At 42.3% G+C, this 14777-nt stretch overlaps 1 protein-coding gene across 7 annotated transcripts in view; it reads left to right on the forward strand.

The window, feature by feature from the left end:
- Nucleotides 1-14777, forward strand: part of GRB10 (growth factor receptor bound protein 10) — a 144679-nt gene that overhangs the window by 50308 nt on the left and 79594 nt on the right. For 5 of the 7 annotated variants that reach the window (XR_010080592.1, XM_063399300.1, XM_063399290.1 and 2 more), the window contains one exon: nt 11679-11772. Coding sequence is in view for 2 of the 7 variants with exons in the window: in XM_063399300.1 (XP_063255370.1) it covers nt 11679-11772 (94 nt within the window). In the remaining 5 variants the exon portion in view is untranslated. Of the gene's footprint in view, nt 1-1142; nt 1430-8484; nt 8643-11678; nt 11773-14777 lie in introns of those variants that run through there. The other 2 variants (XM_063399334.1, XM_063399315.1) reach the window with 2 other exon arrangements.

Here is a 14777-nt window from a genome sequence, read left to right on the forward strand (position 1 = left end):
TTCTCTGGTGTAGCTTGAGGCTGTGTCCTCCCTCCTGTCGCTGGTTGCCTGGAGAAGAGGCTCCCACCTGGCTACAAACTCCTTTCAGGCAGTTGTAGAGGGCAATAAGGTCCCCCCTGAGCCTCCTTTTCTGCAGGCTAAACACCCCCAGCTCCCTCAGCCACTTGCTGTGCTGTTTCCCTTATCTGGACCTGCTCCAGCACCTCAATATCTTTCTTGTAGTAAGGAGCCCAGAACTGGACACAGAGACTCAAAAGTGTGGCTGAGTACAGGGTGATGATCACTGCCCTGGTACTGCTGGCCTGTTTTTGATAGAAGCCAGGATGTCACTGGCCTTCTTGGCCACCTGGGCACGTGCTGGCTCATGTTTGGCTGCTGTTGACCAGTGCCCCCAGGTTATTTTTCTCTGGGCAACTTTCCAGCCACTCTTCCCCAGCCTGAAGTGTTGTATGGGGTTATTGAGACCCAAGCCAGGAGCTGGCGCTTGGACTTGCTGAACCTCATATAAATGTCCCTTTGATCCAGATCCCTCTGCAGAGCCTTCCTGCTCTCCAGCAGATCAGCTCTCCTACCCAACTTGGTGTTGCCCGTGAACTCAGTGAGGGTACGCTTGATACCCTTGTCCAGATCCGTGGTAAAGATACTAAAGAAGACTGGGTCCTGTATTGAGCCCTGCAAGCTTCTTTCATTTTGAGAAATTGGAGTAGGACAGTGATACACTGAAATAGTCAGGATGGCTCCTGTTGTTAGCCTTATCTTGATTTTTGTTTTCTTTCCAGCTGTTATGAATTGACAATTACGCTCTAGGTATTTCTGTAATGCAGGCTGCAGCATCATTTGTATTAGAAATTTTGTCCAACCATTGTGTGCTAACACTTGGGGGTGGCAACTTAATTGAAATCTGATAGAGCATCACTGTGAGGATTTTTGTTTTTTTAGGAAAACTGTTTTGAACATTGCTGTGTGTCCTAGGGTGACTTTGTGATGCCTATATCCCCAGTTGTCTGTTCTGTTTATGTTGGATATTGAGTTCTGCACCTTTAAGAATGGTTCTGAGAGCGAAGGGAGGAAAGAAAAAGCACACAGTTTGTTTTCGGAAACTGCTGTTGCTCCCCTACATACCTTTGCATGGACTGTGTTGTCTGTAGCATGGAAGTGGGAGAGAGATCTCCTCTGCTTTTATTTAGTTAGTTTTTAGCTAGCTGAGGCAGAGAAGTTCCCTGGACTGTGACTTTTCTTTTTCTTGGAACTGTTCAGCCCTGCTCTGGACTGAAAACCCAGGAAAAAATGAGGAGCTCACACCTGTGGCCCACTATGGCCCAGGATGGCATTTTCCAGCACCGGAGGGACTGATAAGAGACTGAGCAAGCCGAACTACGTCCCATGAAAAGGACTTTCTGAATTTACCATCTCTTCAGAACAGCAAGAGGTTTTGTTGTTTCATATTACTCAATTTTTTAATGCTTGTTAATACTTTGCTTGTTAAATAACCAGGTTTTTTCCACTTTTCTCCAAGGAAATCTATTCCCAAACCAGCTGGGGGAGAGGCTCCTTGAATCTGCTTTCTAGAGGGGCCCCTTTGGAAGTTTCCTCCCAAATTTGCCCTAAACCAGGACACTGTGAAAGGTGCAGTTATGTATGTGACTTCCTTAGAGTTGCACAGGTTAAATGAGATTCATACATGATTAAGGAAAGAAATGCAGATGTTCAGACATGTTGTTCTGTTGGTAATGATGTGGGGGTTTTCTTTGGGTTTTTTTTTTCCTATTCTGAAGGCTTGCGAAGTAATCCATTACTGCTAAATATGCAGTACAAAACAACTGTTTTAAGTACCCATATATTGCAGACGGTTTCTTGGACTCCCAACACTTTTTTTTTGCATAAACTACATTACTGATTTGCTCTGACTGTAACCCTGATATTTGGTTAGGGGAGAACACAGCAGTCTGTTCCAATACAAGATCTGATGCTAGGTGATTAATCATGAATAATTACTGTGCCTTAGACTGGTGTCTGTGATTTCTGTGGGGTTTAAGTAGGGTATAGAGCAGTCTAACTGAAGTATATAAACATTTACTCCGTATCTGAGATTCTGAAATGTCTTTTTTTTCTTTTTTGGTAATGCTTGCTGTTTTAGAGATGTGTAAAGAGTTAATTCTGTATTGAATTGAGAGCAGGTCACCTGAACTACAAATGCTCTTGTCTGAAGTGAGCAGTCAGTTCTGGGGCAGATGGCACCATGGAACAGGAGAATGGATTTTTATCTGAGTGGAAAGGTGTGTGGTCCAGGTAATTAGGATCGTAGGTTTGATCAGATGGGACAGGCACTTCTAGACGTAGTTAACAATATATCTAGTGCCAAGGTTCACTATTGGGAAGGAGGGGAGGGGTACCAAGCACACCCTAAATTTCAGCAATTGAGGAAATTGGCTAGAAAGTAGAGTGATGAGCTCCATGTTGCTAATAGTTGAAGCAAGGAAGGATAGCAAAGTAGTCTTGTATGAATTTACTCAACGTGACACTTGATATTGGTCAGATTATCGGTTTGAGGATCTGAAGAGCAATTTCATTAGCAGGTGAGTGTTACTTTTCTCACTGACATCCAGTAAATTTTAATGGTCTATGTGGGCACCGTGGCTCCTTCCCCACAGCAGGTTTATTATTTTATCACTTCTGTCAGGGGCTGTGAAGAACCTCTTCACTTGTTGGCCCATTCAGATTCTCAGTTTGAACCTGAACCATCACAAAGACAAAAGGGGAAACCACTATTGCTGGTAAGAGAGCAGACCCACATTCAGGTGGTATAAATTCCTGTGTGTTTCATGCTACTTGCATTCCTTTGTTGAGTTTCATCTGTCTCGATGTCTAGGGCTTCCTAGATATAAGCTTACATACACTTAAATGTAATTTAGGTTATCTGGCTGTGGTTGCCACTTCCCAAAGCATAGAGATTTGAATATAAATTCCTGAAGAGAATGCAGTTGTATGGAAACAGTGGTTTCCTTCAACCCAGGTGGCATCTTTCCTTCTCTCCTCCCTCTCCTGGCCTGAGACACACAAATGTGTTGCTGCAGTGCGAGATCCGGAGTCCACCAGCTCATCCTTTCAAGCAGTGAGCCTTCCAAGGTTAATTCAGGGCATCATTAGCCTGTGCTAGGACAGACTGTCCAAAGCATTTTGCAGAAGGCCTCCTGTCCATGTGATAGAAGGATGCTGTCAAAGCCTGACTCCCAAAGCCAGTGTTCTTGGAAGCAGCTGGCCAGCAGTGCTGCTATAACCAAAGCCGTGGTGGATTTGATGCCAAGTGGAACAGATGAGCTACCTTGTATTCCACAGCTCTGGGCCTGGGGAGGCTGGTGTGTTCGAAAGGATCAAATATCCTGTACCTTCTTTCTGTGTTACAGCATCCCCCAAAAGAATATATGAGATTTTTTTTTAATTCTTTTTTTTAATACAAGCTTAAAGGAAACAATTTTGAAGATGTTTTCTGAGATTGTACACGTGTGTTAGCAAGTGTGTGATGCTGAAATTTGCCATTGCACCAGGGTACAAATATTCATTCCTATTATGTTTCTTTTTGTCCTTCTGATGAAGAGGGAATATAGTCTGACCATGCTTGGACAGAAACTTGGACAAAACACAGAAAATGTCCCTGGTAAGGATTCTTGAATGGGCTGAAGGTTTTATGAGCCACAACACATTGTTGTGGGTTGCAGGACTCCCTTAGATTGCGTGAGCACCATCCTGTATGGTTGTTAACATGTATGAACTTGTGCTTCTGGCTCAATTTAAGTACTGTAGTCTGTTAAGTGTCAGTTCTTTCGTACAAGATCTCACTGAAGTCTCTTTAAAAGAAAGAGGACTAACTGCTAACTGCTTTAGGTTATACTTTAGGTTATACTTTCTCATGGTACCAAACCCCAATTTTTGAAATTCAGTTCCTATTGATAAGTACAGTTCAGTCTCACAAAAACCAGATTTTTCAGGGGTTTTAATGTTTGAGTCAGTATTGACCAAAAGCAAACCTTTGCTTCTTAGATCATGCAGCAAAGCATGTAGCTTTGAACATGTATCTTTGTCAGTGGCAGTCCCTTACTGGTGAGAGTGACTTGCTTTGGAGGTAAGGCCAATTTACAATTAAGTACAAGCTAGAGATACATTATCAGGTTCTGTGGGTGCCAGCAGAAGAAATAAAATTTCCATATAAGCATGCAACTTTCCTAGTGTGAAGAATTTCCTGATATAAAGTTTATTTATTCTGTGGTGTTTTGTTAGAAATGAAAATAAACCTAGTTTGTTTTTTAAAAAAAAGATGTTAAAGGATACTCTATCAGTAAGTAAGTGCTTCATTTTTCCAAGTGCTTTATAGGTGAAGATACCTTTAAGAAGTGATTGCTTTCACTGACAACTTTGTGCAATTGTTTCTTTTCTGTATTTCAAGACTTTATTTTAGCTGTAGACTATGTAAACTGTCTCTTAACAGCCACAGTGGTTTTAGTGTCATTAAAAATAGAACAAAGCTTTTAGTGTTTCTAAGCCTGTCAGTTGGATTCCCTCATTGCTAGCTGATTAAAAGACAGCAACCATGATGCATTGAACTTTCTTCTACCATAATAAATGGCAGTCTAGTCCAAAAAGTGCACACTGTGGAGTATGCTATCCATTTTCTCTGTGCGGAGTATGGGGAGACAGCTCAATTTTTGCAGAAGTGGTTGGTTCCTGCTAAGGGAGGACTGCTACTAGTGAGAGAGTTCTTGCCAAATTTTGGGTTCAGGAGTGTTGAAAGCCCTATTCCTGCCAGTTTTGCAAAGACCAGCCTAGAGAAGCTGAATCTCTAATGTTAGCCTGTGTGCATGCTGTAAAAGTGCATTGCTGGAGCTGTTGCTCTCTATGCTCCCTCCTGCCTTACTGGAGAAAAGCCTTTTAGGAGTAAACAGCTGATACCAGATACTATTGGAGGTTGCTAGCTGTACTCCAGCTCTTGCTAGACTACATTAATTAATTTAATAAATTAATTTCCTGGATGCCAAAGAGACACTGGGAGTTGGGGCAGGGGTGACAAAAAGAGGCTGGGTGATGGTGTTTTTGGTTTGCCCTGATAGCAATTGCAATGCAGGTAGTGATAAGTCACATAACTAGACTCCTAAAAATAAATCTGAAGCGCTTTCAGAAAAATAAGTTTCTGGCTCAGCTGTAGCAGTGGCTTCTATAACTGTGTGGGGCTATAGGTTTTAGGAAGAAACACTTCAGTGGCTCGGGGCCTGTACTCTGTGGGGTTTCAGGGCTGGCAACAGGGTCCAAATCCCCAGATTTTTTTAGACTTGAAGTTTTTCTGATCAGTGAGTTGCTAAAGCCCAGAAGGAGTCAGGAGATAAGTTCCTCCAAGGTCAGACTGACAAGCCTTTCTGCCTTCCCCTGTATCATGGGACGTAATATAATTCCTGTGATTCATTTAACAAATTCTCTGCCACTGCAGAGACATGGACCACGGATGCAGGTCTGTCATGTCTGTCAGCCTCATTTTCCTTCTCCCTTTGCTAATTCCTGGTCTGTTGTAGCTGTCATATGTGTTGCATGGTGGGCTGGTAGGTCTGCTGAGGGTCGTAGGAATGTGTGGATCACAGCAGGTCTGCGTGCCCTGCCAGGGTATCGCGTGTTTTCAGTGATTTGTGGCACTGAGGATTGGAGGTGCTGTGGCGTGTCGGGAGGAATGTGCTGCTGCCTCTGCTGCTCCTGTAATCCCCAACTGGCTTGTTTGTTCTTGGTCTCTAGGGTTATTGCTCCCAGTCTTGATAGCCAGTCCTGTAAAATCAGAAGGATTCCTGCAGTTAGTGGCTTTGCTACTTCAGGAGAGAGAGCCCAACTTTTGACAAAGCTAAGTGGCTTTATTTTAAGCCCTTGTTTGTACAAGCTCTCTTAGCAATGGGAATGCTAAAATTCTAGGTTCACAGTTACTCTGTTGACTTACTGAGCCTTTCACTTGGCTCTTACCTAGTCAAATGACTATAGTTAAGAGGCAGGAAACCAGGTTACAGGTCTTTAATTATGTAATATGTGGGTTGTCTGAGAATGCGCTTTAAAGTTTTTTGCCTAGTGTGCAAAGCCTGTGTTGTCTTTATTTGTGTGACATGTTAAACACTCAGGCAGAAAACAATGAAACACACTCCGTTCGAGTAAACTTGAAATTGTTTGCAAAGCAGTGACTTTGGACAAACCCAACAACCTTGCATTTCCCTCAGGACTCTTAATTGGAGCGCATTTCCTCAAACTTTGGGCTGTCAGCTTGCTGAAAAGACGTTGTAGCAAACAGCTGTCTGCTAGGGGACTGTGCTGCTGTGTTTTTAAGAAAGGAACATCACATGAATTACTAATGGCTCTGGACTGTGGAGTTTGGATTAGAACTTGAACATTGGTCTGGATATGTCAGTTGGATTTATTTTTGTAATAGCCTGTGTGTTTGCCTTCACAGGGCTAAGAGTAAAATGGAGTGAGCAGGAACTCTGGATGGCTGTGGATACCAGTAAGCTATAGGAAAGTTTATCGAGATGAATAGCTGGCTACTTGGCACTCAGCATAATTGATTCTGTTATCCTCTTTGTACATTTGATGCTTGAAGTAAACCAAAGCTGCAAAATCATGGTATAAAGAATCAGCATAGCTTAAAAATCAGTGCAGGAAGTTACTTTACATTAATGCAAACTGTCTTTTGTTTGGGAAGTGAGGAGTCTTACGAAGCATCCTCAGAAGAAATGCTGTCTTATCTGTTCATTGCCTAAGGAAACTCCAGGGGCATGTTAAGAATGACAGTACTGAGTCAGATAAAGAAATGTTTGTCTATCTGTGTAACAAGTTGCAGATAAAAGAGAGAGAGCAATTTCTCAAAGTATCTCCTTTCTGCTCCTGAAGCCTGGAGCAGTGTCCACTTTTTCACAGCCCTTGGTGTTCACCTCTTCAGTGAATTTTTGTACTTGCCTTTTTTTCTGGGAACCACTTACACTTGAGCACTCCTTCCTCGGCCTGTGCTAACATAATGTACTTCATTTTGCTTTACACAAGTTGCCTGAGCAGAGTAAAGCTGTGTGGTGGTTCAAATAATGACTTTGGTAATTTTCTCTTTACGCTCAGCTAGTTTTAAGACCTGTGCCTTGGCGTGATGAAGGAGCACCGCCAGGTTGGCAGGGAGCTCCTGTTTGGCAGGAGTGCCCTCTCTGTAAACTGAGGCATATCTGCCTTGATAGTCTCCTAAATTGCGGTGAGACCCGTCAGCACGGCTGACTTTACTTTCTGTTGTGCTGGACGGTGTACAAACATCAGAAGTATGTCATGATCTTAATTTGTTGCTGAGGGCCTGCTGGCATGAGTACGCGTGACTCTTGCTCAATTGAACCTTTTGTTCAGGGGCACGGCAGTGTGGGTTTGCAGACAGCTACAGCAGATCCAAAAACAGGGACTGTCTTCTTGGTGGTCTGGACATCCTCAGTCTGGCCATGCTCCCAGGAGCTTCCGAGAAGCTGTGCTGCCACTTGTAGCCTTTCTTCGTCTTCTTCGTCTCCCAGAGACTGCTGAAATTAGAAGAAGCTGAAGCCTTCGGGAGATTTCCAGAGTTCTCCAGAAAGCTGCTTGGTCTCCTCTAATGCTAGACCCCTTTCTTCACAAAGAGTGAGGGAAAAGGGAAGTATAAATGATATTTCATTATTTGTACATTCAAATCTGCCTCCTCCCCTCTCTATTCACCTGTAGGATTACCCTGATGACTGACTGGATAACCTTTGCTGAAAAAGCCAGGATGAGAGAAGCAGCAGTAGAGCGGTAGCAACACACTGGTCTGTCTAATAATGCAGTCTCATGCTGATAAATACTCTCCTGAGCTAAACTGCAGGTGGGAACAGTGGCACTTGGAGCCAAAGAGGTGATTAAAGAGCACGTGTGCAGACAGCAGAGCTGCTGTAGTATGTGTCTGGCTGATTTTCTGATTAAAAGATGAGCTTTAATGTTTTCTTAGATAACTGAAATGCTTATCATGCTAGCACAAACAGCAGCAAACATTGTATGTCATAGTTTAAGGAGTGCAACTTGAAAGGCTTGGTTATAGATTGAAGAATAAATCTAGATTGTCCTGGTTACTGATACGTAGAGATAACACTGTCTATGAGTGGACTTTGGCTCTTGAGGCGATGCAGGCATGTCACATTTTGTGTCGTGCAACATAGGTTTGCAAAAGGACACTGTAATCTGACCTGTAATGATGGTATATTTGGCTTTGTGAAATGCTAATGCTTTAAAGGACCCTGCTTCAGGTCCTTCTAGCACTCTTGCTAGCCACTCGATTAAATCATCCTTGGTTGCAGAGGCTGACTGACAGAGAAAACAGCACATGCAAAAAGTCAGCGAGGGCTAATGCTCAGCTAGCTTCTAAAAATACTACAATAGCTGGATGGTACAGTAAGTTAAGTAACATGCTTTAATTTCATATTGAGAGCATTTATTGGAAGAGGAGGGCGAGCTGGGGATTAAACCATGAAGCAAACAAGTGACTTGTGTGGAGGCCGCTTCCAGCTGCAGCAGGGGGATGGTGACGGACCAAGGCAGGTGCCCACCTTGCCCCCTGAGCTGGGGCCTGACGACAAGGCTGCTGGCACAGAGTAATTATATAACTTTATTTCCTGCCCCCATCCCCTCTCTTCTTTTACCCTTGTTTCAGCTTGTGATCTCCACTGCAGCTGGCCCGGTGCCAGTGTTTGTCTGTGTACAACGGACACAAACAGATTCTGGAGGGTCATGTGAAAATACCCCTGGCTCTTTAAACCTCACCGCCCTCACCTTTTCCCCTCCGCTGCCTGCATTGCTGTAACAGGTGTGGCTTTGTTTATGCACGGCCTGTCGCTTTGCTTTAGCACCTGGGGTTTGCTGGCCCGCAGTGTCCGCAGGAAACCTTTGCCTCCCTGTTTTGCTCAAGCTGCAGGAAAATGCTCTGGGTCCTGTGGGCAGGCATTTGCACCGAGCGAAACGGGCAGGGGCATCAGCTTTGTAATGGCAGCACCAGCTGTCATTAGTCACTGTAACCTCTGCTTCGGAGTACTTTGATCTACCTTACCATGGCTTTGGCTTAACTCTATGAGTAAGGCATGTGGTTCTCAGCATCTTCTGGTACAAGATGTAAGGTGATTCCAGAGAGGATGTATCCTATTCCTGTAAATTTTTGGCAATTGCTAGTTAAAAAGAAAGTCTGGTTTAATTGAAGAGTTATGGGTCTGGAGCCAGGTGAAACCTTGAAATAAGGTCTCTCAGTTAAGTGTTTGTGTGTTACTGCTGTGGGAAACCCAAATGTAAAATCATGCATCTCGGCCCCATTTCACCTTTATTACTACATAGTACTTCATGAATTTTGCCATCCAGAAGGGACTTTTATATGTTGGGGCAACTGAAAACACATTTAAGTATGTGACAAATAGCTTAGAGCTGGTTTTCTTGTTCCAGCTTTTATTTCTCTTAGGATGCCCTGTTGCTTTTCCCAGCCAAGAGGCAATGTGTCACTGCATCCATGCATTAAACACTGTGACTTCTTCCTGGGAAGTGGAACTAAGGCTGCTAAACTGCATCTGTGAGGCTTTAGCTACTCCATGGTCAAAAATTGGTCATGTTGAATTTTGTGGAGGGAAATGCACAGAGAACAACTCTGGGCTGGGGAAGTATGTTCTCCTGAGTTATCCGTGCCTGTGATGCTTACCTCTTAGCCTTTGTACTGAGAGCAGTCAGCTTCAGCTTTAAGTTTTGACAGAAACTTTTCCTAGATAAGCATCTCCTCCCTGCTGCTGCCCTTGGCACCTGGGAAAACTACTACTGAACTATCTGGGGATGAGATTCATAATTTTGAATGTCCTTTCTGCAGTTGCCTTCTTACACTGCGAGTCCCAAATTTCTTGCCTCAAGTTTAAAATGGAAACGATGTGGGTCAGGTCAGTGATGACTGTGTGGCGTCCCAAAGAAAATGAGATAAATCCAGTGAGAATGAGTAGTGCTCCAAAAGTACTGGTAATGTTAAAATGTGATACCCTGTGGTTGCAAGGGATTTGATGAAAACAGAAGCTTGTGAGTTGCTTGTTCCTAGTAAGTCTTCATTTAGCTCCAGTGAAAAAGCTAAGAAATACTGCTGTGTTTCAAGAAAGTAAGAACAAAGACAGTTGTGCTGACAGAAGGTCTGATGTGGTTTGGGGTTTTTTTTTTCGATTCCTGAGAAGCAATAACAAAAACTCATGAGATAGGCGAGATGTGGTATATGAAACAACAGCCACAGTGTTGTGAAAATCAGTGTGAAGAATGTAAAGAGCTATAAGGGGAGATAGCCAGTACGGAGGAAGAAGTTTGAGTGGTCCCAGCTGTATCTGGCATAGATAGATGGGTGCCATTTGTATCTTATCATACAGTGTTTACTCATAAAAACCTTCTTTAGTCATACCACTGTTGTCAGTTTCTGTCTTATAAATGCCTGCGGCTCCCGAACTGATCTCTCTGATGGTGATGACACTTGAGAGCAGTGCTTAAGTACTTGAATCAAAGCTCAAGCATTTGCTGAGACAGTCTCTCTGATGGAGAGATAATTTATTTCATATACTGTATAACCATATACGATTCTAGTCCCCAGACACTACATCCATTATGATTTTGAGCATTAGCTTATATTTGGTCAGTGCTGGACTGAGGGCTCACGGTTGCGTGTAGTTGAATTGCCGCTTGCTGTGTGCTTGTTTCTGCTCTGCCTTAATTACAATGTCATTTGCCATGAAGGTGGTTCCTGTGTTTTGACATAAAAGCAGGTCATGCCATTGTGTATTTAGCCCACACTTTGGGCACAGTGGGATCATGTGTATAGTCACGTATATCACTGCGGCAGTTTATGCTTGGTGATGTATCAATGCAGTCAGCTTTGCACACCTTTCCATACCCACCCTTAACTTAGGATATGCTAAGGTATGCCAATTTTGTAAAACCATGCACCTGCTCTAAATCTCCTTCTTATACTTCTAAAATGTAACTTACCTTGCTTTTCCTATTGTCGTGTTTATATTTCAATTTTCCTGCTTTCTCCTAGTTGTCTTCTTTGGCAAGATCTGTGAGAAACCATGGTATTTTAGACTTAGCCAAATTCAGTTTATGTTCATGAAACTTGATCTTGTGAGAATTCCAGTATGAAAAAAACAACAGGTTGGCATCCAGAGCCATGGATGTTTATCTAAACTAAACTTCTGATTTCTCTTGAGGTTTAGTAGTTCACTACTGAATCTGTTTCAGTCCAGTTAATTAGTTACAAAGCCGTAAGCCACAGACTTGGAATTAAAGAAAACAAAGCCCCAAGCTTCCACATAATTTGATGCAAGAAGAAGCTTTTGTTAAACTAGGAAGTGCGTTTACATCACTGTTTCTCCATTTGAATCGGGAACTGGTGTACAGATGAGCCAACAGCACAGTCATTGATTCTGGATCCATGCCACACGTATTAATGTGACAGCCTAGTGTCCGCCTGTGATCTGTTCCCCCACCTTCTCTGACATTGGTTTCTCCTTCCAGAGGCATGGCAGGGATTTTTTGTTTTGTATTGGTGGTTTGACTCTGTGTAATGTAGCTTGCAGGGAGTACAGAATGCCTGGTTTTGATCAGATATTCTGCTCTTCTGTTTTTAGGACAATGTAGATCAGACTTCAGCTCATGGTCGGCGGGATCTGGTGGAACCAGGTTTCCAAGAGCCATCTAACCGCATCTCCCTGAACCACCAAGGTAAGGAGTAGTGCATGGGAATCCAGGCTTCTTGGGTGACTGCAGGCATGGTTTTGCCTCCGTGTTGCCATTTCTCCTTCTCATTAAGGGAAAAAGAAAACGATCTGGATGGTTGGAGAAGGAGAGCTGAAGAAATTTGGTTTTGTCACAACTGTCCTTTGAGCTGTGAGTGAAGGACTTTTATGCATCTGAAACCTTGTAGCCCAAGATAGGATTACTGGCCTGGGTGATAGGGATGTTCTCCTATTTTTATGATTAGAAAGAAGGGAAGTACTGACAATAAATTCAACATTTGTAATGTTAAGGTTGCATTTTAAAAAAACCTTTGACTACCAGAAGACGGGCTCTAGCTCAATGTCTGCAGTAGAGAAGAAGAAAAAAGCATGTTTACTTGCTTTCCATGACAGAAATCGCCTCATTTGTGAAAAGACAGCCCTGAACTAGATGTTGTAATGTAGGTGTAATTGTTTAGCTTCTGTAATTCAACAGGGCCATTCATAAAAAGCTAAAACAAATGTCTTCACTGATTTCTGTCTGTTCAGAGACCTAAAAGACAACAGTTAACTATTATTACAGAGACTATTCAGCTCAGCTTTATTGTTTTAGGTTTGAAATAATTAATAATAGTCTTCTTTTAACTGGTGTACCCTCTTACCCTCAGTCTTCCTGATGGTTTAATTTGATCCAAGTCCTTGAAGGTCATCTTCAAATGTTGTTTCATCAGTGCAACAACTAATAGTAATGCAGACAGAACAAGATTATTGAACCAAAAAGGTTACAAGCATATTACTTAAAACATTTGCCAAACATGATATGCTTAACTTGTCCTTTAAAAATTCTGCTTTTTTTAATTTGTCAAGGGCATCAAGACTCAAATTTCATGACTTGTAGATTATCAAGGCAATTAAAGTTGCACAAACAAGTCCTAGAGTGTAATGAGGATTGTATTTTAACTTGCTCCCCTTTCCATGGCTCCAAATGTGTTGGTGTTTTTAAAGCTTTGCTTTCAGTTGAAAAGGCAACAGGTTGCAATGTAATCCAGTCTAAAACTTACAGTAGCAGAGGCAGCGTGTAGTGGCGTGTTTGCATGCATAGAACACATTTTATAAGTTCTATTTTTCATCTGTTTTAGAATTAATAATATTTGTTATATTCTTTTCACCTACGTCAGGATGTGCAACTTGTGGAACAGATCTATACATGTGACTTCTGAAGCTATTTGTTAACATCCCCCTTTATTCAAGGGATCTTGAGAGGGGTGGGAACACATCCTGTGTGGTCCAAGTTCACATGTTACAGTGCCTGTGTCTGCTGCTTTTGAAATCTGAACATTTATAGAAGAAGAAGGTAATACTGTGTTTAGGTGGCAGAACGCCAGCTTTGCAGCCTGACATTTTCCCACTTCCTTTTCAGATCCTTCTTTTCTTCGATCAGTGTTGTTGTACTGCAAAAGGATCCATACAGTGTCACCTGACATGTGGCTCTTTTTCAGCCACTTTGAGACAAATGTCCAAATTAATTTAGGAAGCAGCAGTTTTTAAAGAAAATAGTTTGCATAGGGAGTATGGGCGGTTTCTCAAGCAAGATCCAGTTAATGTTTTTCCCCAGTACTTTTTGAAGTAAAGATTGCTTATGCATTCATAATTTGTTTGGGATTTTTCTTCTATATCCACTGTTTCTAAAATCTTTCTAATTTTGTTGCTGCAGTAAGTACATAGTACAGTATCAACCTTGATGCTGTTATGTTAGTGGTCTGGATTAAGAACTGAGACCTAAATGCTCAAAGGTGGCCCTTAATGCTGAGCTGGTCTGTAGGAGTTCTGCCTGTTTGCAGTGTTGGAGGGAAGCAAGGTCCCTGCTGCTTTGGTACCCTCTCAGAAATGGCAGTGGCTGTAAGTGTGATGTTGTGTCATGTCTTGAGGGTTTTCTCTGTCCAAGTAGGAGCACCTACACTCTTTTCATAGCACGTGAAATAAATATTCTTGTCCAACAACTTGAGTGTACAAGTATTTTTAGAGCTGGCATATATTCTAGAATTCCAGATTAATGAATAGAACATAGAAAAATATAACATGAAGAGCTTCAGCTCAGGGAGCTGTGACATGGTCTGAACTAGCTCCCATAGAGTCATATTAGTCACATAATAAATAGGAAGGTTAGATTAGTAACATGAAATGGATTTTTACATTCTGTGGCCGCTATTTGCTTTTGTTTTTCTTGCTCTTACACTAAACTTGGTTATCCTTTACTTTCTATTAAAGCGTTGCTGGCATCAACACTGGTTTAAAGCTTAAAAGAGTAAACCGGTATCCAGAAGCAACTTGCAGAACCACTGCAAATTAATGTTTGGTGGTATGCTTTGATTATGTCGATGATAAAGTTGTTTGCAACAGACTATGGCAATTTTTGCTTCCAGTTATGTGCAACATTACTCGCTGACTTAAGCACATGCCTATTAGGAGACCTAAAGCTTTCTGTGATTGGCGTGAGTAGAAATGGTGAAAGGATTGGAATTGGCTAAAATAATTCCTGTGTTAGGTGTTCTCTGCCTTTTTCTCTGTAGTGTATTGTGCGTTAAATGCTGCAGCTGAACTTTGAGCAGCCATAGTTGTTTTATGTGTGCACTTGCAGTTCACACCTGACCACATTGCTCAGTGAGCGCAGCAGATTTGCCAGTTCCTGTTGAACATTAACTTGTGCTCCTTTGCTTTTCACTGGGAGAGCTTTTGGTACAAGCACCTGCAATTCTGAACCAAGACTGCTTTCCACAGCCTATAAAAATGGTGATTAGCTTCTTCCCAGGCATCTGAATCCCTTTAACACAAACTGGAAAAAGAGCATTCAAGTGGAGACTGAGATAGCCCTGCCAACTGTCCCCGCGTGAATAAGCCCTTTCTTGTGAAGGGTATTTCAAGTGCATGTTTCCTGCTGAATCACTGTTTTTACACAAGCAGATGCTTTATAACTCTTCAGCTTCTTCTTTCAAAAGAATATCTTGTAAAGAT

Source organism: Prinia subflava, chromosome 1 (assembly GCF_021018805.1).
Source record: "Prinia subflava isolate CZ2003 ecotype Zambia chromosome 1, Cam_Psub_1.2, whole genome shotgun sequence".
NCBI classification, from domain to species: Eukaryota; Metazoa; Chordata; class Aves; order Passeriformes; family Cisticolidae; genus Prinia; species Prinia subflava.